General features: G+C 47.9%; 1 protein-coding gene across 1 annotated transcript; it reads right to left on the bottom strand.

Moving 5' to 3' along the window:
• Positions 1-9: 9 nt before the first annotated feature.
• Positions 10-27992, bottom strand: ADGRG3 (adhesion G protein-coupled receptor G3). Its single transcript, XM_072967452.1, has 13 exons — positions 27736-27992; positions 27301-27497; positions 22957-23119; positions 13339-13477; positions 11643-11789; positions 10663-10797; positions 10278-10317; positions 9988-10088; positions 9724-9836; positions 7088-7368; positions 6801-6894; positions 5399-5682; positions 10-3618 (listed from the first exon to the last, which is right to left on the bottom strand). Exons 2-13 carry the CDS (start codon positions 27359-27361, stop codon positions 3506-3508), a joined length of 1671 nt encoding a protein of 556 aa, XP_072823553.1. The 5' UTR covers positions 27362-27497; positions 27736-27992; the 3' UTR covers positions 10-3505.

The following is a 27992-nucleotide window of genomic DNA, read 5'->3' as shown; positions in this document are numbered from 1 at the left end:
TCACTGCATTTTACTATTATCTAAGCTCCTGAGGTTATTTATGTCTATTGTATCTGTACAATGAAAATACTATATAATGGTGAGCTACTCTGCATGTTTTTCCAACTTCTGTTCAGTGATGTCACATTGATAGCTTAACACTGGCCAGGAGATTATTTACACCACAGAAATTGGCAAATGCTCCAGATCAGGGCTTGTTCTCTCATCAGGTAGTTGTTTAACATTTACCAGGACACCACTGCTTCTGCCCTATGCGTGGTCAATGCAGTAACTGCAACTATATAACCCTGTGAGGATACCTGCAGTGTCTCTTTGGACCTCACTACCCCTCACAGGGTAGCATTACAAGTTTCATGGGCCCTTTCCTTCAAAAACAAAACAGAAAAAATTACATTTTATGACTGTATTGGTACAAAAACAAATATAATCCTGGATGGACTCATAATTACATGTTCATTATCCATCTATTCATTTTTCCTTTGGAATTTAAAATAAATTAAAAAGAAACATTTTCATGGGCCACTCAGCTAATGCATAAGTTTTCTCTGTCCCATGAGTTATGTACTAAATCAGAGGTCCAGCCTGGACTAGAACCAGGACTCAGGCAGCCTGGCTCTGTCCACCACAACGGGGAGCCATGCCAGGACCCACGCTGGTTTCCATCTGTCTTGATGAAGGCTGCATTGACTATGCATGGGGCAGATAGCCAGTATCTCACTTAATCATCAGCCCTGTCGGGCAGCTACTGCCATCCCTGCTTTACAGGTTCAGCAGGTGAGGAATTGGTCGAAGGCAAAGAATTTGCACCAGGCAGGCTGACCTCAGAGTTCATGCTCTTAACCATGGCTCTTTCCACCTCCTAGGTTGCCACTGTGATGCTTCAATGACAGGAAAACCCCATCTGTCCACGCTGGACCTTGGAGTGTATTTTTGCCATCACCCTGCCTGGCCTCAGCATGTATTCAACTTGGCACTTGGAGCCACTCTTGCAGCGACCCCAGGCAATGAGGGACCCAAGCCCTTCTGCCCCTGACTGGCCCCAGGGTGAAGAGCCAGGCAGAAAGCAAGCACATCCCCACCATTAGCTACACTCCCATCTACAAATCTGCTTCTTCACCTGCACCTGGAAACCCAGCCCACTCGGCACTTGTGGCTTTGTTGATCCCCCATCCCACTGAGCACATCTTAGTAGGAAAGGCAAGAAAAAGCCACAGCCCAGAGTTTCCCCTGAGACTCAGGGGTCAGGGAGGAGTTGAAATCTCTAGAACCCAGGGAGGACCCAGCTCCAGCACCAGCCCAGCTTGCACGGTGGCCTTGGCCAGGTTGCTGGGCCTCCCCAGGCCTCCATTCCCTCCTCCCCATCCAGGGCTGGCCCACTTGGCAAAGCTGTACAAGGAATCTGGAAAGGAGCTTTAAACTTCACGTCCTCCTAGTTTACAAACAGGCTGCAGAGGCTCACAATTTACTTTACACTTGGTTCTTCTTTAGGCCCAGGGGGACCTTGGGGAGCCAACTAACTCTTGCTGACTCAGTGCTGAGCACTTTACTTTTATCGCCTCCCTTAAATTAGCTCTCAGGACGAGGCAAGGACTTGATGATGCCCATCTTACAGAGGGTGAAACTGAGTTTCAGAGAGGTGCAGTCACAGGCCAGGGTCACACAGCCCCTGAGCAGCAGAGCTAGGATTTGACCCCAGGCCTGTCAGATGTTGGAGCAGCTGTTCTTCTGAAGACAGATTACTAACCCTGAGACTTTGGCGTAAGGGAGCTGAGACCTTCAGTGTGAGAAATAGATGTCTATAATGTTAAGCCTTCAAATCCACCAAGTCTATCCACAAAGACAGATAATGTGGCTCAACTGTTGTAATGTCCACACTCTTAAGATTTCCCTTCCAGGAACACAGAGACTTACATAAAACAAGGGCTGGGGCTTCCTGTCTTTCATGGTTTGCTAGGTGGGAGGAGGGAGAAGGGGAATCCAGTCCAGGGCATCTGCGGGGAGGAGGCAGGTAGGTAGCCAGGGGCTGTGAGGAGGGTCTGATAGTAGTAAATTCTCACCTGCAAAAGCTGCTCAACAAAGTCTTCAAAGCACTCTGGGAAGGGTAGGGGTTGGGCAGGGAGGGTGGGGATTGGTTAGGGAGGGTGGGACGTCCTCAGGAGTAAGTTAAGGCTAGAGGGGGCCACCAACAGGCTCGGTGGGTCCGGGTGGGTGTCCAGGAAGGCAGATGGATACCAGTGCCCTGCCTTCCTGGTCAGGCCAGGCCACGGGGGAGATGGGGTGTCTTATTGCATCTCTCTCTCTCTCTTTTCTTTCTTTGTGTCAGTTTATCGGTTAATCCTTTCTTTCTCTCTATCTCTCACCATCTGTCTTTGTATCTCTACCTCTATCTCTATTGTCTCTGCCTCTTTTTTGTTTCCTACCAAGGAAACCAGTGGTTGCAAAACTAGGCCCAGCCACTGGAAATGACAAACTCAGTTAGGTCTGATCTGAGGCCCTCCAGAGCTCAGGGCCCTGTCAGGCTGGTGCCAAACTCACACATCCATCTAGCTGGCCAACAAATATTTATTCAGGGCCTCAGGCTGGGCTGAACCGGTGAGGGAGGCTGTCAAAGTGCCCCCCAACCCTGTTCTATAGGACTCAGATTCCAGAAGAAACACCCACCCTCTCTCTGCTCAGCTCAGCCCCCCTGCACTGGCTCCTCGCCCTCAGATACATGGAGCCCGAACCGTCTGTCCTCCCCCCACTGGGACAGCAGCTCAGAGGTCAGGCCACCCAGGGGGCGGTCAGAATGGGGACTGGAGGGCCTGCTTGAGGTATACCACCCACTGAGTAAGTGGCATTCTTTGAAATTTGGTGCCCCAGGACAGCCCCCAGGACAGTGGAGGCTCTTCCTTGAGGATGGGCCCTGATGGGAGTGGCCAAGACCAGGGAAAGGCTGGATGGGAGGACCAACTGCTTCCCAAACAAACCTCTAGGCAACAACTGCCCTGGTACCTGAGGCGGAAACGGCTGCCTGAATGCCCCCTCAGGTGCAGGCAGCCAGAGGGTGGAGCAGAGGGAGGGCAGTGAAGGGGAAGGAAGGAAGGGGAGCGGCTGGGGGCTACTTCAAGAAGCTGGGCCAATGACAGACTTCCTCATTTGGGCTCAGGCTCTTTCTGAGACCAGAAGATGGTGACGCAGAGAGAGACTGCTTTGTTCTGAAGGCAGGCGGTGGGCGTGGGGGCGGGGTGAGGGTGTTACTCTGTCCCGGCGGGGGTCTCAGGATTATGGGGACTTTAGACTCATGCCATCCTGGATTTGTGAATTCTCAGATCCATAGGTGTGTCTGGATAAGACCTTTGAAGCCACGTGGTCCCCCTTTGTTCCCATCCCTTTGTTCCCCAGTCACACTGTACAGAGGAGGACACTGAGGCCCAGAAGGAAGCAGGGAGCCCCGAGGTCACACAGCAAGTCACAGCTGAGTCCAGAGCACAGGGCCAGCCCCACCTGGCCACCTGGCAGCCCCCTAGGCTTGAGACATGGTGTGGGCTTGGTCAACTCGGGCAGTGCCAGAAGTCGAGGTCGTGGTGCTCCGGCTTGGGAAGTAGAGAACAATAAACCAGCAGAAGATGAAGATGCCTGTCAGGGAGGAGAGGGGCTTGGTGAGACTGGGATGGGGCCTGGACTGGCAGCTGCCCAGAGGAGAAATAGCTCCACTGTAAATGTTCAAGAATTTATAGAAAAATCAGGCAAAAAAAAAAAAATGAAACCTACTCCTGAAAAGGAACCAAATAGGTCTCTCTGGAATAAAGACTACAGTCCCTGAAATAAAATCTCTACATTCATCTATCACAGAAAAGAAAGAACAAAATAAAAGAATTTTAATACGTACAAAACAACTACCACTGTCCCTCTTATAAAGGATTATTACAGGATGTGCGTCAGCAAGAAGAAGAGGGAAGGTGTGAGGTTTAAGAGTTGTAGTAAGTACAGCAATTGATAGAAAAGTAAAAAACTTTGTGTCTTTAAAAGAAGTTTAAACTAAAATTTAAAAGAAATTTAAACAACAATAAAAGATATTGAGAAGAGTTCAAAGGCAGTTAAAGAGGATTGAGGGCTCTGTTGCGTTTGGGAGGAAGACAGAAGTACCGAGTAGCTCACACTCAGTTGAGAAAACACAATGTGGTTAAGTGTTCAGACTTAACCATTCCAGGTACCCTCTGAAAGAATAATGATGTAATCTGCAGCTTCAAGGTGCATCTCTCCCCAAGTCTTAAGCCCTGGGACCTTTCAGATGTGGACTCATGATTCTTCATCTGGGGACAGTCTCCATTTGCCTAATAATAATGATTCCCACTGTCATTAACATTGTTCCCATATATTGAAAGCCTACTGTGTCCCACACACACACTATTTCAGTTACTCATCGTGAAATCTGGTGAGAAAGATACTGGAATTATCCCAACTGTACAGAAGACTGGATCAGAGTTGCTTAGTGACTTGCTAGGGTGGTGAGTGGAGGTGGGATTCAAACCCAGGTCTGCCTGTCCCCAGTGCTGCCAGTCATGATGTCATACAGTCTCATAGGACCCCTGGGTTCCTAGTGACTGCTCTGGAACAGGATGAGACCAAATCAAAGCACACACTGGTCATTCCCCTTTTTGGATGTTTCCCTCACAGTCGGGCTGTGATGCTTCTTTAAGTTGCGTGTATGAAGCAGGTGTGTGAGGAGCAAAGAGGACAGGTGCAGGCAGGGAAACCATGTCCCCCACACACCCTGGGCATCTGCCCCTTTGCTGGGTATCACAGGAAGGACCCTATAGGGGAAGGGAGCAAACGTATCAATCATTTCCTCCACTAATCATTTCCTTCCTGCCTCCACAGTTCCTTTGAGACTGTCATGTCATGTGGCCATCACATCATATGGCACTGCCCTCCTGGTCACAGCTGATTGGACCAGAGATGGACACCTAACCCAAGATGGCCCAGTCAGATCCTTGACTCTCCTAGGAACGTAGAAGAGACTGAACCAGGTGGTGGTTGTTCACTAGACTTGGAAGGTCACATAGGGATGAGGGGGCCATATTGAGCCATGGGTAGGAAATGGGCCAGCAGAGAGAAGAATGAAGAAGTTTCCATAGAGAGAGGAAGGTGAGACACTACACGTGACTCCAGAGAAAAAGTTGGAGAAACTATCTGCTTTGGTTTTGGTGGCTTTTCCTGAGCCTGGTACCAGCTCTCATGAGGTCAGCCAGGCTACCTGCTGTGGGGTCCTTGGGAGAGCCCTGGAGATTTAAAATCAGTACCTTTGATCTGAGCTGGCCTGACTGGAATCCTGTTTCTTGCCACTGACCCCTCCCTGCAACACCCCCTGGCACAGACAAGGCAGCCCACCACCTCCCTGGCCCAGGAGCCTCACCTTGCAGAGAGGTGAACAGTGCAAAGACATAGGTGGTGGGCAAGCCCAGGGGTGTGAGGATGGCCAGCCCCCACGTCACACCTGTCAGGCTCGAGAGGCCCAGCAGGGTGAGGACCCCCTTCCAGGTCTGCCCTCTCTCCTTGCCCGCTGTGGCACTTGACAGGGTGAAGATCTTCCAGGCCACCAGGGCCAGAATCACAGCGCTGAAGAGGAAAATGATGAAGAAATAGCCGTGGACGGTGACGTAGAGGGCAGAGATGGCAGTGTCCTCACGGAACCAGCAGCTGGAGAAGGTGGATGGCCGTTGGGGCTGGAAGGAGTACCTGAGAGCCAGCCCCGGCAGCATCCCCTGCCTGACCTTCTCTGACCAAGAAGATGGCTTCCCCAGCCTCTGTCCATCTATCTCGGGAAAGGAGCTGTCCCGAAGCTCCAGGCTACTGTGTCTTTAGAACAGTGAGCACAAAAGAGCCAATTTGGTCCCAAAGACATGTTTCCTTTGCCCCACATTATGTTGTTAAAAAAAAAATTGAATGAATGAATGCCCTTTAAAAGGTGGAATAAACATCTAGATTTCTGCTTCTCTGATAAAACCACACATCCTCCTGAGGGACAGTAATCAGCTGCCCTTTAGACTGGCATGTGACTGCCAGTCTGCTGCTGTCCCCACCCAGGTTGCTGCAGGCACTTATGTTACCCACCCAGCTCCTACAGCCCCTGCAGTTGAGGCTCTGGGGACAGGACCAAGGCCTCACCAGCCCATCTTAGCACAGAGCCTGTGCAGGTACCCAGGGAGAGGCTCAGCTCAGTCCCACTGCTCCCTGCCCTGCAGGAGTGAAAGGCCCCAATGAACATGTGGATCAGCCTCCTGTTGTACAAATGAGGAGACCCAGGCTCTGGGAGGTGACGGGCTTGCCCACAGTCATATAGCAACTCAGAGGCAACTCAGCTCTGGATAGAACCAGAGCTGCTGCAAATATGGGACAGGTTGTGCCTGGCACAAGGGCACCTGGCTTGGGGGGCAGGTGGGGGCAGGTGGGGGCAGGTGGGGGCAGGTGGGGGCTGAAATCCAGCTCGCCTGCCACTCACCAGGCTGAGCACCCAGCTTGGTAGGTCAGAGGGATGGAGGGTACCTTTTAAAATTTGCCCAAAGGTGTCAGTTGGGCTGGTGGTGACCCAGGCTCCTGCCCCAGTGCTCTCTCCTTCCCTCGCCTCTCTCATTGTACTTCCTCTCTCCAGGCCTCAGTCTACCCCTCTGCGCTATGAGCCAGCTGGAGCTGAGGATCCTCTGCCTTGACTTACTCGTCTCTCTTCCCAGGATTCCCTCCTCTCCTCACCTCCCTCTGGCCCTGATCTGCATCCCCAGGGCCCTGAAATCACCCCTGCTCCCACAGCGGCCACTCACAGCTCCAGTGTGGTTCTGTTCTCCTTGTCACGGATGGCGTAGGGGCCATAGCTGTTGGCGCTCCCGGTGCCAATGACTATTAGGGCAGGCAGGCCTGGGGGCAGAGGTGGGGGGAGGTGTGGCATTGCTGGGGCTCCTTGGCATGTCCTCCTCCAAACCCCCTCCAGCTGTGCATCTCTTGACCTCTGAGCCCATCAGAGAGGGAGCTGCCTCTCCCCGCTAGGCTGGCCTCCTTCCTGCCCCTCCCAGGGCCAGCCAGCCCCTCTGCCAATCCAGGCGGCACCTACCCCAGCCCAAGAAGCTCAGCTTCAGGAAGTAGTGGCCGAAGTAGGTGTTAAAGACCTTGATGACAAGCAGGTAAAGGTGGAAGGTTTCCAGGCCCATCCAGGTGAAGGCACAGAGCAGAAAGTAGTGGAAGATGGCTCCCCGGGCCCAGCAGGCGGCATTGGACCCCCTCAAGCCGTTCCCCACATTGATGAAAAAAGCCAGGTTCAGGAGAAACAAACTGACACTCAGGGCCACGTGGATCTTAGGGGCATCTTCAGACTTGAATCTCTGCCGGGAGAATCTGGAGCAAGGAAGGCCAGCGAGAGGTTGCAAGGAACACCCAGGCCTCTTCATCCAGCCTCCTCTGTTCCACCACTGCCAGCAGCCAGGGTGTGAGCCCCCTCTGGTTCAAGTCCAGGAGCCCTCTTGTGACCCTCAGGGCCCTGTGGATTCTGGATCCACACTGGCCTCATCCTTTGACTTCGTGCTTGAGCCAAACTGTGTAACTTGCGATTCCCTGAAAGCATTCTGCTTCTCCACACCTCCCAGACTTTGCCCACGCTCTCCCCTCTGCTCCTAATGCCTTTCCCTGCTGCACCTTCCAAATTCCCCTTGGGTGTTTCATCTGGGAAGGCTGTCACTGAATGCCGCTTATCCCAAGCTAATTTGGAAGTTTCCCAGCAGTGCAATGTAACTCTCCACCCTCCCCTTGTTGCTGCCTCTCCCTGTGCTGTGACCTCGGGCCTGGCTCAGCAAGGTGCATTGGCTGAGTGAGTGGACAGACAGGGGATGGATGCGCAAGGCCCAGGACGCAGTAGGGAGGGTGAGGCTCAGAGAGGGACAGGGACACAGAGTCACAGAGCTGGGCAGGGGCTCCAGGCTCCCAGCCCAGGGCTCACTTCCCTCTCTGTGGAGTTTTCACTCTGACTTCCTAGAAAATCAGATCCCAAAGGGCTCTCACTGGAGGGATTGCAGCTCAGGGCTGCCTGAAGGGGGTTGGGGGATAATGTCCACCTCACCTGAGATGCCAGGCCCCACCCTTGGGAGTTGGTGACAATTCCTTCTGGAGCTCCAAGCCCAGCTCACAGGGTCCAGCAGTGCAGCCCGCTGACAGGTCACGCTCAGTGTGTTGGGAATGGAGGCAGTGTCCTAGGCCAGGGCTTGGGGGTGGTGGCTGGGGTGATACCACTTACACTCACGGTTCAGTCTGAGATGGACTAGGTGGGGCTGGTGGGGGCTGCAGCCCAGGGCCGGATGGTGCCAGCATGTGGAGAAGGGCAGTAGGAGGGCCCTGGGCTGGGAGTCAGGAGACCAAGGGCTGCTTCAGGTTTGTCATGGGCAAGGAGGCTGGGGAACAGGCAGGCCAAGCATAGGGCCACTTCCACAGTCCCCTCCAGGCTGGCAGCTCCTGTGGGTCCCTCAGCTATGGCCGGGGCCTGGGAGAGCCTGGGCACGGGCTGCAGCAGTTTCTGCCTGTCCTGCACCCACTCCTCCTTCTTCCAGAAACAGCCCCAGGTTTCCCTGAGGAGCACCTTCCCCCACACTCAGCCTTGCAGTTTGGGTGCAGTTAGCCCTTGCGTTAGCTCAGCCTCAAGAGCAGACACATGACCTGGCTTGGCCAGCAAATGTGATTCACACCTTAAGCACAGTGGCCTGCTCAGCCAGGGGCACGTTGTGTTAGTTAGACCCGACTCTGGTATCCATGGGATGAAACTGCATGGAACTGCGCGTGTGCACACACACACGGCCAGCTTGCTTCCTGGGGTGTGTGACCTCTGCAGGGCCCTGCACTCAGAAGGGCTCAGTGCTTGTTTTAATGCTCTGTTGTCGCCATCTTGAAATTCTTAATAATGTTTGAACAAAGGGCCACATATATTCATTTTGGACTGGGCCCTACGAAAGATATAGCTAGTCCTGTGTGCGTGTGTGAACATGCGCGCGCGCACACACACACACACACACACGTACACGTACACACACAGTTGAATGCGTGTGGAAAATGGTGAAAATGGAACGAGCTCTGTGTTCTCGTCAGCAGCGCTGTACCAACGCCAGCCTCCTGCTTTTCTCCCGCACTGCAGTTGCAGCAAATGTCAGCGCTGGGGAGACAGGATGCAGGAGTCCTAGGATTCTAGGTACTATTTTTGCAGCTTCCTATTAGTCTATAATTATTTCAAAATTTTAAAAAAATTTAGAGACCTCAGTTCTGGAGCTTAGTTTAGAATATTAGCTGTCTAGGCAGCTAAGAGGCTGCGATGCAAGCCTGGGGCTCCCCAAAGCCCTTGAGGGTGGAGAAGTTACCTGGCATGACCGACAAAGGGGAAAACAAAGTTGTGAGAGGCAGAGGGACACTAAGTCCTAAGGACATCTTTTGAGCCCCTGGATCCAACCACGCCCAAAGTTTTTGGGTTTTTCAATTGCACGGACCACACATTCTCTATTATGTTTAAACCAATCTGAGTTTCTGCCACTTGTAACTAAAATAGCCCAGGCACTTTCCAGCCTCCAATCCCATTTTACAGATGAGGAAACTGAGGTTTGGAGAAAATATCAGTATAAGGCTGCACCAGCAGCACTGTTTTGTGGTTACTACCCTGCCTGGCTGCTGCCCTTGAGGGCAGGAGGGAGATGCGGGGTGGGGACAGGGGTGACCTACCTCAGGAAAGCGTACAGGACAATGGTGAAGGCCAGGAAGATCATGGAGGTCCCACAGCCAGCCTGGGAAATGAGTGTGAGGGCCTTCACGGTGGCCTGGTCCAAAACCGGCCTCTGTGGGTGATCGTCCGGAACAAGGGCCCCATCAGTTGGAGGCCAGGCCCACATACCCCAAAGGCCCTGGCCCCTGCCAGGCGGCCCCGACCCTGGGCCGGGAGCCTTGGCACCTCCAGAACTGCTGGGATCGGGGCAGGTGGGCCGTTACCAGCAGCAGGGCGAAGAAAGTCAGGTGGTCACAGCGGCAGACAGTTCTGTTGACTCCGCGCTCTGTGGAGCAGCCCTTGGAAGACCAGTCTCCTGTTGACCCTGGGGAGGAGGGGAGGGGAGCATAGGAGAGGGAATGGGTTGTAGGGGAGGGGAGGGGAGGGGAAGGAAACAGAAGAGGGGGAGTCAGAGAGGAAAGACCAAGGGGAGGGACCCTGCAGTTGAGACCTGTCCCCTAAGGAACCCATACCTTCCCCTCATCTTACCCAGAGAAGGTCCTCCAGGCCCTACCTTTAGTCTCATCCCAGAATACACAGGTGAGGGTCATGTTCTGAAACCAGAGAATGAGAGTCAGGGGAGAGGGAGGGGAGGTTGGGAGAAGGGAGAGGAGAGTGGGGAGGGGAGGGGGAGAGGACAGCATGCTCCGTGTCTCAGCACCTGTGTGCATTAGGTAGAGGGCAAGGCTCAGCCAGTGGTCACACAGGAACGCGAAGCTTTGATGTATCCCGGGTCAGCGTGTTGGGGTGGCTAGGTATGGGCTGTGGGTGGGAGAGTCGGATGTCTGCGGGCACATGGATTAGTGGACTTCCCTCGGGTGGATGTGGAAGGGTTGGGGCTGCAGAGACTCGTGTGTGTCTGCTTCTCAGTAACTGCCAGGCCTGAGCGGGCAACTCACAGGAGGCTGATGCTGGTGGGAGAAGGTGATCTCCAAAGGGTCAGCCAGGCCAGCGACAGGTATATGACCCAAACTCAAGCCCACCAGGCGACTGTTCAACACGCGGCTGCCGTCCTCCAGATTGATCCGGGGACCCTGTGGAGGGATGTGGGGAGGCCAGGCTGCACAAGGGGCTGGCCCAACCCAACACTGGTGGGGGCTCCCGGGAGCCTCTAAGAATCGTGGCCCTTGCTTGGAGGGCCAAGTCTGGGGCCAGAGGACCAGAGGGGTGAGGGGTCATGAGCGACCTTCTTCCTGCTGCTCCCCATAGTCTCCCGCTCAGGCTAGGCCAGGGCAGCCCTTACACTCCACGAGAACTACCCACAAAGCCATGTACCTGATGGCTCTCGTTGCTGGCCTCTGGGGCTCCTCTGCCCTCTTAACTGGAGGAGCACAGGGTTAGAAGAAAGATCAGCTGCGAAATGGAGGGCAGTGGGTGCCCACAGGTAGGTGAGCACCTGCTCATACCGACACTCAGGGCTATACATGTCCCCATGTGAGCTCAGCCTCAAGAGCAGACACATGACCTGGCTTGGCCAGCAAATGTGATTCACACCTTAAGCACAGGGGGACACACACCAGTACACATTTGCAAGGATCTGGGCATACTTCCTTGTGTGAACATGGTCACACCAGCACACACGTGATAACGTGTGCACCCGGAATAAGAAAGGGTATGCATGTTTGTGCATGCACAAGGACACACGGGGGACATGGACACACAGGATACACATGCAAGCCCAAGGGCACTGGTGTGGGGGTCCGAATTGCTGAGTGTGTATAATCAGTGTGAGCCTGCAATCCACAGACTCTAGAGACAGGGGGCTGGTGTGACCACGGGCTGCTTTAGGAACACTCTCCAAAATCACCTCCTCCATCCCTAAGCCTGGCCTGGCGGACCGAGCACTGAACCTCAGAGCCACCGTTAGGCCTCTTCTCACCTTGAAGAGATTCCCCGAACCGACGTCCAAGACAGTTATGGCCAACCGGACCATTGGCCCCCGGCTCTGCAGGGATGCAAAAAGGCTTCTGGGCAGCCGGACTCTGTCAGGATGCTGGTGCTCCTCCTCCGTCACCTGCATCGGAATCTGCAACCACAGACCCAGCCCTCCCATCTTTACCCAAGATTCTAGCCCCCAGCAAAAGGTCCTGCCACTCCCTGGGGGAGGGGGAGGGGAAACTGAGGCACGCTGCAGGGATGGGCAGCACCGACGATGTTAGCACTGAGGTGGGAAACCTGGAGGCACAGTCTAAGCTGTGCTCTGTCCAGGCTGTGATCCCCTGGCCAAGTGATGGCCCTCATGGAGCCTCTGTTTTTCCAATATAAAAATGGAGTTAGCAAGGCACCTGTGTGGCCACCTGTCAGGCTGAAAGTGGGGTGTGAAGGGGTGACACCTGGACAGGCTCATTTGCGAGTGTGAGGGAGGGTCAGCTGGGGTCCTGACCCTCGCTGTGCTTACATAGGGCTGTAGTGACAGTGTCTGTCTGGCTTCTGACTCAAGAATAAACGGAAAACGTAAGGCCATCAGGAAGGGAGATAGCGAGGGCAAAGAGGGCGAACACAAGAATTCACACTGAGTATGAGAGCCTCCTCCCCCCAACAACACATTTTCTAAAAGCTAAGAACAGTCAAAATATGAAAATAAATTTCACTAGTAGCTTCCAAGCATGTTTTGTTCATCCTCCAACCTCACGGTTGACCTGGGGCTACAGCCTGGTCTCACCTGGTTCTGCCTCAAAAGCATCCCATGGGCATTAGAAAAGGGGGACCTAAGAGTTGTAGCTGAGGGCCCCAACTTTCTGCTTCCTAGTCCAAACCCTTGTGAAAAAGACATGTGGGTGATTTCGGAGGCCAGTGCACACCCCACGTGGAGGGCTCAGCTGCTTGGGTGACAAGATAAAGGGCTGAGAAAGGCCCCATCTGTCTTTCACCTCCCCTTCTCTAGGCAGACCTAAGTCTCTTGATGACAGCAACTTGCCTGTTGCCTAAATTTCCACCACCAGCTTTACTCCTTAAGGGAGGCTGTACCCTCGCTGCACCAAGCAGTCCCTGTGAATTATCTCATTTGCTTCCTCTGATGACCTTGAAAGTGGTCCCCATTTTACAGATAGAGAAACCAAGGCTCAGAAAAGTTAAGTAATTTGCCCGAGATCACAATAGCTGGTAAGAGGCAGAGCTGGGATTTGAATCCAGACCAGTGTAAACCCAGACTCTACCTCTTGGCCTTTTGCATTACCTCTAAGTCTGTGTTTACCTGGTCTCTAAAGCATCCCCTGGGTGGAAGAGCTCATGGGAACCTCAGACTTTGGAGCAGCCTTTGAGCTAATTTTACAGATGAGGAGTCAGAGGCACAGAGAGGGAGAAGGAGAACACCTAGTGAGGTGGTGGGAGGTCCAGGGCTAGAACTCAGTCTCCTTTGATTCACTGAGCTTCGAAGTGTCTCATCCTAGCACCCTGGATAATCTGTTACCAGGACCCACTTATGCAGTAAACTCACTAGCACCCATTAGCCAAGTGGCCTGTTCCCAACAAGACAGGGGAAGGATGAGGGTTGATAGGCACCAAACACAGACCAGAAGAATGTGCCTGAGGAAGTAGGGCCAGAACCAGCCAATGGGGATGGGAGAACCCTTCACCTGAGAGGGGGTCAGAGAGAAGTGCAGGTCTTCCAAGATGTCCGTGCTGATGTTCTTGACAAGAGCATTCAAAAAAGACATATTCACTGTCTCTGTTTGACTTTCCTCCACCAGATGGATCTCAAAGTTCAGCCAGTATCTACAAAGGGCCAGGATCAGACAAGATAGGGTCTCACAGGCTGAGTTACCCACTTACCTGGACCCCCGCCTGGATGACAGGAGGAGCCATGCCATGGGCAGCCATCATCAGGCTCTTGGTGTAGGAGGGGTGACCCAGAATATCACAGGAAAGACCCTGGTGTCACTGCAGGAGAAGAGGGGTGGCACAGGAGCCATTCATGCTGGTTCTGAGAGATTCCAGCCAGTGGCCCCTCTGTGTATTTTATGTGTTTATCTTTTCTTGTAACAAAATACATATAATACAAAACTTACCATTTTAAAGTGTGCAATTCAGTGGCATGAAGTACATTCACAATGTATGTAGCCATCATGGTTATCTAGTTCCAGAATATTTCCATCACCTCAAAAGGAAACCCTGAACCCATTAAGCATTTCCTCTCCTCCCAGTCCCCGGCAGCCACTAATCTATGAATCTGCCTATTCTGGATATTTCATATAAACGGAATTATATATCTGGTCTTTTGTGTCTGGCTTCTTTCACTTAGCACATTTTCAAGGTTAATCTGTGTTGTAGTGTGTATAAGTATCTCACTCCTTTTTATGGATGAATAATATTCCTTTGTATGCATATACTGCATCTTGTTTATACACTTATCCATTGATGGATATTGATAGGCATTTGACTTGTTTCCACTTTTTGGCTATTGTTAAAAGGTCTGCTTGTATTCACATGGAAGCTTTTGTTTTAAGATTTGTTTTCAATTCTTTTGGATATATACCTAGCAGTAGAATTGCTGGGTCATAGGCTAATTTTGTGTTTAATTTCTTGAGGAACTACTGATTAAGGAAATTAAAGAAGATGTTTTTAAAAAATGGAAAGATATCCCATGCTCCTGGATTGGAAGAATCAATATTGTTAAAATGGTCATACTGCCCAAGGCAATCTACAGATTTAATGCAATCCCTATCCAATTACCCAGGACATATTTCACAGAACTAGAACAATTCATAATAAAATTTATATGGAACCACAAAAGATCTAGAATTGCCAAAACATTACTGAAGAAAAAGAAAGAGGCTGGAGGAATAACTCTCCCAGACTTCAGACAATACTATAGAGCTACAGTAATCAAAACAGCATAGTATTTGTACAAAAACAGCCATATGGACCAATGGAACAGAATAGAGAGCCCAGAAATGAACCCACAAACTTTTGGTCAACTAATCCTCAACAAAAGAGGCAAGAATATACAATGTAATAAAGACAGTCTCTTCAGCAAATGGTGTTGGGAAAACTGGACAGCAGCATGTAAATCAATGAAGCTAGACCATTCCCTTACACCATACACAAAAATAAACTCAAAATGGATCAAAGACTTAAACATAAGACAAAATACAATAAATCTCCTAGAAGAAAATATAGGCAAAACATTATCTCACATACATCTCAAAAATGTTCTCCTAGGGCAGTCTACCCAAGCAATAGAAATAAAAGCAAGAGTAAACAAATGGGACCTAATTAAACTTATAAGCTTCTGCTCAGCAAAGGAAACCATAAGTAAAACAAAACAACCACCTATGGAATGGGAGAATATTTTTGCAAATGAAACCAACAAAGGCTTGATCTCCAGAATATATAAGCCGCTTACATGACTTAATAAGAAAAAAACAAACAGCCCAATCCAAAAATAGGCAGAAGACCTAAACAAGCAATTCTCCAAGGAAGAAATACAAATGATCAAAAGGCACATGAAAAAATGCTCAATATCACTAATTATCAGAGAAATGCAAATCAAAACTACAATGAGGTATCACCTCACACCAGTCAGAATGGCCATTATTCAAAAGTCCACAAATGACAAATGCTGGAGAGGCTATGGAGAAAAGGGAACCCTCCTACACTGCTGGTGGGAATGCAGTTTGGTGCAGCCACTGTGGAAAACAGTATGGAGATTCCTCAAAAGACTAGGAATAGATTTACCATATGACCCAGGAATCCTGCTCCTGGGCATATATCCAGAAGGAACCCTACTTCAATAAGACACCTGCACCCCAATGTTCATAGCAGCACTATTTATAATAGCCAAGACATGGAAACAGCCTGAATGTCCATCAACAGATGACTGGCTAAAGAAGAAGTGGTACATTTATACAATGGAATACTATTCAGCCATAAAAAACGACAACATAATGTCATTTGCAGCAACATGGATGTTCCTGGAGAATGTCATTCTAAGTGAAGTAAGCCAGGAGGAGAAAGAAAAATACCATATGAGATCGCTCGTATGTGGAATCTAAAAAAAAAAAGGAAGAAGAAGAACATAAATACAAAACAGAAACAGACTCATAGACATAGAATACAAGCTTGTGGTTGCCAAGGGGGAGCGAGGTGGGAAGGGATAGACTGAGAGTTCAAAATCTGTAGATACTGACAGGCATATATAGAACAGATAAACAAGATTATACTGTATAGCAGAGGGAAATATATACAAGATCTTCTGTTGGCTCAAAGTGAAAAAAATGTGACAATGAATATATGTATGTTCATGTATAACTGAAAAATCATGCTGTATACTGGAATTTGACAGAACATTGTAAAATGACTATAACTCAATAAAAAAAAAGTTTTAAAAAATGTCTTGAGGAACTGCTAAACTGTTTTCCATAGCAGCTGCACCATTTTATATTCCCACCACCAATGTCTGAGGGTTTCAATTTCTCCAGATCCTTGCCAACACTTGATATTTTTCACTCTGTTTTGTTTGTTAGTTTGCAATGGAGCCATCCTAGCGGATGTGAAGTGGTATCTCATTGCTGTTTCAGTTTGCATTTCTCTAGTGAATAATGATGTTAAGTATCTTTTCATGTGCTTGTTGGTCTGTGTAAATCTTCTTTGGAGAAATTCTTCTGAGTACTCTAAACTATGAGATGATCATTGTGTAGTGTGAGGGCTAAGTCACACTTACTGAGTGCTAACTGAATACTGAAAACTGAGTTGCATGCAAACTGACTTACAGGAACTGAGCTGGTGTTGGAAACACATTGGATACAAATTTAATTGTCATTTATTTTACAGAAGCCCGCTTGCCATCAGCTAAAAACCTAGGATGAGGCAAGTCCCCTCTCCCACCTTCATCCCTGCCCCCATGCTCTCCATGGTACTGAAACTTCTCCATGACCAGAGTTCTTTTTCCTAAGCCTGGGGTCCTAAGACATGTTGTCCACCTTTTAAAAGCAATTTTGAACAGGTGAGGGCTGAGGTAGAAATGGGAGAGAAGGTGAACATGAGCAGACAGAGCCAGGTCAAGGCTGTTGCAAAGGAGAAGCTACGGGGGCCTTCCCAGGGAAACAAAAGTGAGGCTTTTGTTTTGACACCATTTTTGAACAGTCACAGTTTCCAAGGAATAAATCCCCAAGGAAACCACACAAAAAATAGTTGTACAATATAAAAAGTAACCATGCAGATATGTGCAAATGAGCTTGGATGGGTCAACATTCAGCCAGAAACAGTGGGATGAGACTGTCCAAATCAATTTATTGAGCTATACCAACTGATACTAGCTTTTATTTATCTTTAAAAAAAACTAAACAAAGAAGTATTGTGATATTTATTGTAATGAAAAAAAAATAGTGAATTGAATTTCACAATACACATAGCTCACTTCATGCCCTTAAAAAATTCCTTGACCTTACAAAACAGCCCAGGAATTTACTTTCTTGAGGGAAGATTTCCTCATCTGGTACTCAGAACACTTTAAAAAATTATTTTAGTTGTGGAAAGTAACATATATTCAAAAAGTCTAAAGTATAGATGTACAGTTGATTTTTTAATTACAAAGTTGACACCCATTTAAAGATCATTTTCTTTGTCTGATATGAATGTAGCTACTCAGATAGCTTTTGGTTCATATTTGCATGATATTCTTTGTCTGATATGAATGTAGCTACTCAGATAGCTTTTGGTTCATATTTGCATGATACATATTTTTCCACATTGTGCCTGTCTTTTCATTGTAAGTGATGTAAGCGATCAACAACTTGGCTTTTACCTTGGAGGGGATATCTTGATGTTCTCCAGGCCTCTGAATGTCCAAGAAATTCACTGAGGTGATGGGACCCTCAATTCTCGTGGGGTTTATCTCCCACCCTCTAGTTCATGTATGTCTTCCTAAGGCATCTTCACTACTTGCTACTTTCTGCTCATCAGATCTAATGAGCATAATCTTGTTAATATAGTGCACTCGAGTGATGCTTTTGTAGAATGTCAAGATTAATGAGGTCTCTCATAACCAAGTTATGACAAAGATGAGACTAGACATAGCCCTGAGGAAAGCCCTGGCCGTACACTGCTGGCTCTGCCAAGTAAAAGCAAACTGCTTCTGGCAGGATTTGAAAGTTGGTATGGAGAAAAAAGCCTTAGCCATATAATAGCTGTTTACCAGTTGCAAGGGGCTGCGTTGATTTATTTGAGTAAACATACTCAGCTGGGACAGCAGCTGCAATTGAACTCAACACCTGATCAAGTTTATGATAGTCCACAGTCATTCTCCAAGATCCACCTGACTTTTGGTGACTTAAATGGAGTTCTGATAGGTATCACCACCACCCCTGTCTTTCAAGCCTTTCATGGTGGCATTAATCTCTACATTTTCCCCCAAGGATGTTATTTTATTTCTGGTTAACTATCTCAATGGGAAGAAGACATTCCAGGAGCTTGCATTTAGCCCTTCAATGGAATGCTCTCCCAAATGCAATTCAGTGGAGAACGCATAGTCTTTTTAACAAATAGTGCCAAAATAACTAGCTATCCAAATGAAAAATAACAGTAATAATATAAAGTTAGACATTTACCTCACACTGTGCCCAACAAATGAGCTCCAAATGCTTGACCTAATTATAAAGCTAAAACCACACATTTGTAGAAGAAAACTTAGAAGAAAAATGTTGTAACCTTGAGCTAGATGAACATTTCTTTGATATGCTTTAAATTTAAATTGGATTTTATCTAAATTAAATGCTTTTAATTGTCAAAAAAATACCATTAAGAAAATGAAAAGACAAGACATATACTGGGGGAACAAATGCATATTTGCAAATCATACATCTGGTAGAGGACTTGTATCCAGATTACATAAAGAATTCTTAAAACTCAATAATAAGAAAACAAATCAAATTTTTAAAAAGGGGAAAAGTTAAATAGTCATTTCACCAAAGAAAACATACAAATGGCTAACAAGCACATGAAAATGTGCTCAACATCATTAGTCATTTGTGAAACGCAAATTAAAACCACATTAAAATATCACCTACACTCAGTGGAATGGCTATAACCAAAAATACTGATAATACTGCAAAAATATATTGAAACTACAGCCTTTTTACACTGCTGGTGGGAAAGCAAATGATATAGCCACCTTAAGAAACAGTTTGGCAGTTTTTATAAAGCTAAACATACTTACCATATCTCGCAGCAATTCCATTCCCAGGTATTTACCCAAAAGAAATGAAAATGTGTGTCTACAAAGACTTGAATTTAAATGTTCATGGCAGCATTACTCATAAGAACCCCAAACTGGAAACAATACAAATGTTCATCAATTGGTGAATGAATAAACATGTAGTATGTACATACAATGGAATATTACTCAATAATAAAAAAGAACAAACTATTGATACATGCTAAAATATGAATGTAACCCCCAAACATCAAATTTCTGTGTTTTTAAGCCAGCTGGTCGATGGTACTAGTTACAGCAGCCCGAACTGACTGAGACAGCCTCAAACCAGAAACAATGGAAATGCTCGACAGTAGAAGAGATACTAAACAGCAGTATATTGATTCTATACGGTAAAAATGAGGACAAAGTATTGATACATAAACAAACAAACAAACAAGAAACAGATGAATCTCAGGCATGTGAATGAGGGAAAGAAGCCCGACACAGAAGTGTATGCACTGAACAAGTCTATTTATACTAAGTTTGAGAACAAGTATAACTAATACTTTGTTATAGAAGTTAGGATAATGGTTACCATGATGGGGTGCTATTGATTGGGAGGCTAGAAAAGTTTTATAGCTTGATATAGGTGGTGGTTAAAATATGCATATGTAAATATGCAAAATTTATTAAGTGGTACAGTTAAGATGTATGCATCTTGTTGTCATATATAGTATACCTCAAAATAGCTATTCTTAGAAAAAAGTTCAGGCTTTGGACTTCTGCTTCTGCGTAGGGTAGAGTTATTTGTGGTAGATCAATGCTCTCACTGAGGACACATAGAAAAGCTAGATATAATACAGAAATAATTTGTTTAAAGGCATCAGAGAACTGCTGAAACAGTGAGGACTAGAGGGGCTAAAATTCTGCAGAGGGAGAGTCATAGAGAAATGAGCTGAAAATCTGCAGTTGATTTTTTTTCCCCTGGGGACATGTGCTCATTCTAAGCATGGACAAAAGGCTGGGAGTTTGAGCTCCGTCTGGATAAGAAGTCACTGCTGGTCACACAAAAAATGCTCTGCTAGTCACAATATGAATGAACCTTAAAAATATGCTAAGTGAAGGAAGCCAAACTCAAAGGACAACATGTTGTATGGTTCCGTTTATATAAAATGCCCAGAAGAGGCAAACCTATAGAGTGATGAGCAGATCAATGGTTGACTGTAGCCAGGTTTGGATGGCAAACAGGCACAAGAGTGCTTTGTCAAGTACAAGCAGAGCATTTGGGGGTCTTAGTGGTGGTGTTGGGGTGAGGAGGGTGAAGAAATAAACCTGGGTACTCGAAGGGTCTCAAATGTACAGCTGTTTTCTCCTCCAGACATTTTTCAGAATTCTGAGACTCTATGGTTGGAGAGGCACTAAGCCAGAAACTCTGTAGAGCTTTCCACAGTCTTTTTCCTTCTTTTTAGTGGCTCATAGAGACAAACGTGAAAGAGAAAGCAATAAATCTTTGAGAAGGAAACACAGAAGAGTATCTTTGTGATCCTGGGGTAGGCAAAAATTTCTTAAATAAGACCCCAAAGCATTAACTATAAAGTAAAAATCTGGTATACTACGCTACATTAAAATTGAGAATGTCTGTCTTTAGTCAAAAGACAGCACTAAGAGAATGAAGCGGTAACCCACAGTGAGAAAGAATGTATTCATGAGTATCTATTTGCAAAGACACATATACAGAATATGTAAAGAACCTCTAAAAATCACTAAGAAAAATCCAAACAACCCCATAGAACAGCAAGCCAAAGACTAAAAAGGGCATTTCATAACGAGGATATCAAAATGTTCAGTAAACATATGAAAGGTGTTAAACTTCAAGGGTCATCAAGGACATATAATTAAAATCACCATATGATACAGTACAAACCTGCCAGAATGGCTAAAATGGAAAAGCAGACAATACCAAGTGCTGACAAGGATGTGAAGCAACTAGAACTATCATACAATGTGGGAGTGAAATTTCATTCAAGAACTTTAGAAAACTGTTAGGTAGTTTCTATTAAAGCTAATCACATGACGATCCTATGACCCACCAATTCCACTCCTAGGAATATACCTTATAGAAATACATATGCTCATCAAAATACATGAACAAGAATATTAATAGCAACACTTTTTGTATGAGCCAGAGATTGGAGCAAATACCCATTAGCATGGTAGAATGGATAAATGAGTTATACAATCTATCTATACCTATATCGATCCATATCTATCTGTCTATTTAATTATATATAAAGAAATATACCAGTGTGAAAATAATGATTATCTCTGTAAAGTAAGAAGGGGAAATTTCCATTTTCCTCTCTAAAGCCACTTTCTAAATTTATCATGAGGAGTATAAATTGCTTTTATAATCAGAAGAAGTCATTAAAATAAAGAACACTCAAATTTATCAAGTTCCTACTATTTGTTAATAAGTCCTCCATGCACTATTTCCTTTAATTTCAACAATCGCCCAGGAGGAAGATATAGGAGAGAGATCAAGACCAGAGGCTTTGGAACAGTAGTAAAATGATATTGCTGGCGGAACAATGATAATAGCTACCGTGTCTGAATTATGTATTTAATCCTTACAACATTTCCAGAAGTCAGGTGTTATTTCAGCCTCATTTTACAGATGAGGACATGGAAAGTCAACCTGGCCAAAGTCTGATTCCATTTTTGAGCACTGGCAGTCACCAGTACACCGCCACCTACTGCCCTCCAAACCTAGGTTCATGTTTGACTTTGCTGCTTACCTGCTGGGTAACTGTGGGCAAGTTATTTAACTATGGGAGTTCTCTTATCTGAAAAATGGGTTGATAACAGGACCTACCTCATAGGATGGTAAAAATAAAGGAGATAACTTGGTTAAGTGATAGCTTTGGGACCTGAGTCTACATCCTCCACGTCTCAGAGCCCCTACTCTTGCCAAGGTGCTTCTGCTCACTGTAAGGCAGCACAAAGAGGAGCCTCCTGATCAGCTGCTTAGAGCTCAGGTCGGGATGGAAGCATTTTCAAGCCACTGAAATTATGCCGCTCAGTCAACTTGCTGTCCTAATACCAAGTCTGGGAATGTAAACTTTTCACTCATTTTCCCCAACAACTATGTACTGAGTGCCAACTATGAGCCTTTCTGAATATCCCAGAAGAGCACTGATTGGAAGGGAGAGGAAGGAAGAAAGGCAAAGATATTTTTGGAGATGGTTCATGGATGTAAACAATCTAAACCATTTCTTCTCCCTCGATTCAATATCTCTTGGTTTCTTGGTTTTATCAGTCTCTCAATTTCATTGATTCTACGTCTCACAGCATCTCTGTTCCTCCTATCCAGGTGCACAGTGCCAGTTGGTGGTGGTGGTTCAGACTTCACTCTTACCCAGACCATTGCATCCTACCTGCTCACCTCTCTGGCCACAACATCACCCTCGTATCCTTTCCCGAAGCCTGAGCAACCTTTCTAAAACTCAAAGTTGACTATGCTTTTCCCCTATTTAAAATAATCATGTCCCTCCTGCATTGCTATAGCTTACACAACCCTTCACATTTATATTTCCAGTCCTATCTACCCCCCACCCCATCTCTCCATTGTTGTCTCCAGCCCCAGCACTTTATTCTTTCACAGTTCAAATCACTGTAGTTCTCCCTCAGTACTCCCTGAAGTTCTGCTGACTGTATCCCCTAACATCGCTGGAATCCAACTGGAGATCTCCTATGCAGTCTTCAAAGCCCTTTCATGGGTGACCCCCTCTGTGAAGCCTCAGCAGTTTTCCCTCCTTTGAGCTAAACTGGCATCTTGTTCACCTTACGTGTGATCACACTCTAGGGAAATCATCATTTGAGCCCATGTCTGCATCCCCTGGACCACAGGGTCGGTGGGTGGGTCAGGGGGAACACTGGTGTCAAACAAGGTGGAAGGGTGAGATGAGGGCAGCACTTTCTGGGGCTATCCCTTCCTAACAGCCTCCCTACCCCATCCCTGCCAGAGCCCCACATCCCTTCTCCAGTCCAGAGGGCCCTTTACCTCTGCAAGTCTCGCAGATTACAGGATTCATTCCCCGACTGTGTACATTTTGGGAAGCACTTAGCAGTGTCCTTAAGGCTGAAGTCATCATACCGGTTTTTATTGATTCGCCCCTGGCAGACATTTCGTGGCATTTCATGTCTGATTGTGGATCTTTTCTCACCTAAGGGAGGGATGCAGAAAGTGAATGGGCTGCATGGGGGTGGGCCACAAGAGTAGGGAGTAGGGGGGAAGGAGCTCAGGATCTAGAGTCTGGTGGTGTGGCTAGATCCCCAGCTCCATCCATCCACACTAACTGTGAACTTGAGCTGGACTCATACACTCCCCAGACCTCGGTTTCCCATGTGAAAGGAGATACTTCCCCCCATCTCACAGGGCCAGTGGGATGCTTTGGGGAAAGTGTACAAAAGGTCTGGCACATGGCTATGTAGATAAAAGATTTCATTTTAGTGCAGGTCCCTTTTAGTGCCTTCTCCAGGAAGTCTGCCTGGATTTTTGCAGTTGTACCACATCAGACTTTCCAAACCCTTGCAACTGTGGCTCATGGTATAACACTAGGACACAGTCTGTTTTAGTTTGCCTCATTCTCCCACATTCCCAGTACAATCCTCAAGGCTACCTCCTCGAGTGGGTCGAGAATACAACAAAGTGAGGCTCCCTGGAGCGTAGCAACTGAGCAAGGTCACCAGCTAGTTGGAGGCTCCAGGTCTAGAGATTAGCTTTCATGACTCCTTTTACCTGGTACAGGGGTTGGAGTGGAAGCTTTGGGTCACTTACTAACTGTGTGACTCAGGTTGGTTACTTAAACTCTCTGATAAATGAGGCTGATAATACCTTTCTTGCAAGTTGCGGAAGAAGGGGGGAGGGTATTGCTCAAATGGTAGGGCACATGCTTAGCATACATGAGGTCCTGAGTTCAATCCTCAGTGCCTCCTCTAAAAAGTACATACATACATAAGTAAACCTACCTCCCCCTCAAAATAAATAAAATTTAAAAAAAAAGAAAGTTATTTAAAAAATAGTTGTGGGGAGGATTAGAACTCATATGCATTAAAGACATAGCTCATTGTAGGTGTTCAAAGAGCCAGGATTACTTTTTCCGGGAGGTGAGAATTGCATTGTAAAACTGTGTGAATACTCCTGTATTTATGTTGGATGGATGGATGTGTCTACATATTTATCTCTCAACAAAAGTAATACATACACAGAGTTTTTTTAAAAAAATTAAACGGTACATGAGGACATAAAGTAAAAAGTAAAAGTCCCTGCAGCTCTCAGGTCACACTCCAGAGCTCACTGTCTACAATGATTTATTGCACAACTTTCCAGGAAATTGCTATGCATATGCAAGTATCTTTATGTAAGTCATTACAAAATTTACATGAATGGGACCCCTTAGCAATACATCTTGAAGAGCTTTCCGCAGCAGCACATGTGAATCCATCTCATTCTTTATGTATTTGCTACTATTCCAGTATATGCGTGTTGCAATACTTTTCAATTGGTCCCCTGTCAATGGACATTTAGGGGTTTATTTTGCTTGTTTTTACTATTTTGAATAATGCTGCCTGTGTCTTCGTCAGCTTATGTTAAGAATTCATAGAAAACATTCCTATCCTTGGAATCTCTGCATCAAAATGTACAAGCATTTAAAAATTGCTAGCTATCATCAAAGTTCCTTCTTAAAGGGGCTACCCCGATTTACACTTGCACCATAAGTGGGGGCAAGAATGACTACTTACCCACATGCTTATAGTCCTAGACTTTATCAGAGTTTCAAATCTTTACCAGTCTGAGGGGTAAAATTGAATTTCATTTTAATTTAAGAAGGAGTTTGAGCATCAATTTATATGTCTTTTTCCATGAGCTACTTTGTCATATCCTTTATGGGTGGGGAGTCATTGACAATCTGCCCCTTTATGTTTCCAACTGGCACACCAGGAACTGGGGGTGGAGGGGGGCTACCTCTGGGATGTGCTGGGGGCGAGGTGGGCAGGGAGACATTTTCATTTTTTCACACCCTTCCCCAGTGTTTGATTTTTTAAAAATCATGTGCAATATTATTTTCACAGTAGATGAAACTAGTTCAATTTTAATGAAATACATGGTAAAGATTATGGCAGACCAAAATTAGAGTAAATGTAGGGAAAAAAGGAACATTCTTGATTGGATTTTACGTGTCACATCAGATCTATAGGTGACAATGTTTAAATTTTCTGTTAGATTGTAAAGATATTCAGGATACATTGTTTAATGGGAAAAGCATCTGATAGATGAGCATGTATATAATACGGTGCATGTTTGCTTTTTAAACAAAGGAGGACAAGAGAGAAGAGGGAAGGATGAAAAAGAGACAGGAGAAGGGCAGGGAGGAAGAGGAGGGAAGGAAGTTGTCAGCTGGAGGGGAGGTACCACTCTATAATCCTAGCCCTCTGCGTGCCAGAGGGGGCTACAGACGGGCGCTGGGTGCAGGGGGCACCCTGTGGATATAAACAGTCTCCCTCCCGGCCTGCCATGAAATTTCAAGGACCTTGCATATGTGAAGATCTTGGCAAGTACCTGGTGCGGAGATTATGAAATATCTTATTTGCATTACTTTCAGAAGATGTTAGAAGCAGCACCTAGTCTAGACAGGGAGAGCCTGAACCAGCCCTGGGTGCGAGATGGTGCCCCTCCGCCCCTCCAGGCCCGCCCTGCACGTCTCCATCCTGCTCTGCCCCGGGGGCTGGACTCCAAGGACCACCTCCATCTGGGTTCACATGGGGAGTGGGCCAGAGGGCAGAGGGCGGTAGGAGGGCAGGGCGGTACTTACCATCACTACTGCTCAACACCAGTGGCCTGCTTCTCTCTACCACCAGCCACAGCCTCTTCTCCCTGCTGACAGTCCTGGTGTGTCCCTTGTAAAGTGTCCCTTTATTGAAAAGTGTGCCTGCCTCCTGCTGGGCCCCCACCACACCCTGGACTCCTTTGAAGCACCCCTGTCACTGTACTAGACTGTGAGCCCCTTGAGGGCAGAGACCACATGGTACCAGCACAGGGCCTGATACTGCATAGAGAGCCCCAGCAGTGCTTCTGGAACAAATGAATGAATGAATGAGCAAACGAATGCACAGCAACTACCCATAAACTTCCACAAAGGAAGGAGACTCACCTCTAGCTAGAAACCTCTCAGGGCTCCTCACACCATTCAAATGCCTGAACCAGAGCACCCACGTCACCATAGGATAAACTCCATCACATGGGGAGGCCTTGAAGGCCCAGCCAGAGAATCTGAAGTTTTGTGAAGGACCAAGGTCCCTGTGACGCCCACCGAGACTGGCCGAGAGCCACCCTTGGTAGTGAAGCTCATTAATCCACCAAGGGCTGCCCGGTGGCCTGCCGTGCCCAGGCCCTCCCCTCACTGCCAGGATGGCATTGCCGGTTGTCATGCCTTTTTGAGCCTTAGATTGAACTTTGTGTTTCCCTGAGTCTCCCAACATTTGAAGGGAATTGGGTTCTCTGAAGGCCAAAGAGGTCGATTCATGTGCCTACAGCCACACGACTCCCTGCTGAACACATACACAGGGGGTGGGGGTGGGGGACAGGCATGAAAGTTTCTCACAGAATCAAGAGCAAAACAGGAGGAGCACTCAAGGCACGGAGATGGGAGCAGCGCAGAGGGAGCACCGACCTCTGCCTGAGGGGAGCATCGCCGATGGCAGCACACCCAGCGGCCCAGAAGGATAAATGAGAGCTGGCCAGGTGGGCCAGGGTGGGGAACAGCTTTCCCCAGAGAGAGGCAAGGCCAAGGCCTGGGGTCCTCAAGCTGCCCTAGAGAACCACCACATGGGCACGTGCGTGGCCGAGAGTGAAGGGTCAGGAAGAGTCTCGTTCTTGGCTTGAGTAACTGAAGACGGCAGGGATGAGGCAGGGCATTGTGGGGACAGGGAGGGAGAGCCCGCATGGCAGGGGGGCAGGTGGAGGTGTTGCAGGGAGCCTCCAGAAGGTCCCTAGCCCCTTCCCTGGGGGCCCAGAGGCCGGCTGAAGAAGAGCTTATCTGGGGCCCATCCATGACCCTGAGCCAGGCCTGTGAGGGATCTACAGCCTGAGGGACTGGGTGGGGGAGCGGTCTCCATGGACCCCACCTCCAGGGCATTGTGGGGAAGCAAAGGGGACCCAAGACCCAGTGCTGATCACATTTTATCAGGACAGCAGGACTGACCCAGAGGTCAGGGAAGGTGCTAAGGCTGTCAGGGTGGGCTCCTCAGAGGACATGCTCTGGACACCCCCACTCCCTACCCTTCCCTGTCTCTGTGCCTGGGTCTCCCAGGCTTGGCAGGAGCGGGTAGGGAACCAGCTGCTCACCTGAGGCCAGGTGCAGGAGAAGCAGGAGAAGCAGGACGGCCAGGGCCCGGGGCGTCACCATCCTTGGCCAGCTTGTTGACACTGGCCCTGTAGCTGTGCGGCCCTCTGGTCACAGGCTCTGCTGAGCCGGCCTCCTCTCCCCGCCCCTCCTTCCCCTCCACAGTGTCGCTGCTTCCTGTGGCCTCTTTCTCGCCCTTCTTGCTCCATGGCACCAACAGTTGGGTTGTGAAAGGTGAGTGTGGGGAACTGGGCAGTATTCCTAGCCTCACCCCACCCCTGACCAGCTGTAGAGGGGGCCAGACTCAGCAGGAGCTGCTGAACCCACCCAGGGGTGCTACTCCCAGGGCCTCATCTGGGTGGGCGCTGCAGGGCTGGGGTCCAGCAGGGTCCTGGGGAGTGGTGATAAGCTCGGGCTTTGGAGTCAGGCACACTTACCTCAGATGCTCCTTTCACAAGCTGGGGGCCTCTCTGAGCCTTAGTTTCCTCCTCTGTAAAGCGGATACAGCAATGGGGCTGCCTCCTACGGCTGGGTCAGGGTTTGAGGAGACCCGTGACATGCCAGGCACACAGCCTGGCTATAGGGATGAGGAAGAAGCTGTGGAGGGCATTCACAGTCCCTCATTCAAGTCCATGCCGGCTAGGGGCCTGGGAAGGAGAGGAGCCAGGCCTGAGTGGCCCAGCGCCGCACACTA

The sequence above is a fragment of the Vicugna pacos genome, chromosome 9, assembly GCF_048564905.1.
Source record: "Vicugna pacos chromosome 9, VicPac4, whole genome shotgun sequence".
NCBI lineage: Eukaryota > Metazoa > Chordata > Mammalia > Artiodactyla > Camelidae > Vicugna > Vicugna pacos.
The sequence above is the reverse complement of the archived record's forward strand: the minus strand, read 5'-3'. Positions and strand labels throughout refer to the sequence as shown.

Coding starts and splice junctions, on each gene's coding strand:
- ADGRG3 (XM_072967452.1), bottom strand. CDS start 27,361: ATGGTGACGCCCCGGGCCCTGGCCGTCCTGCTTCTCCTGCTTCTCCTG. Junction 5,683..6,800: donor AACAGAACCACACTGGAGCT/GTGAGTGGCCGC, acceptor CACCTTCTCCAG/CTGCTGGTTCCGTGAGGACA. Junction 3,619..5,398: donor ACTGTTCACCTCTCTGCAAG/GTGAGGCTCCTG, acceptor CCTCCCTGACAG/GCATCTTCATCTTCTGCTGG.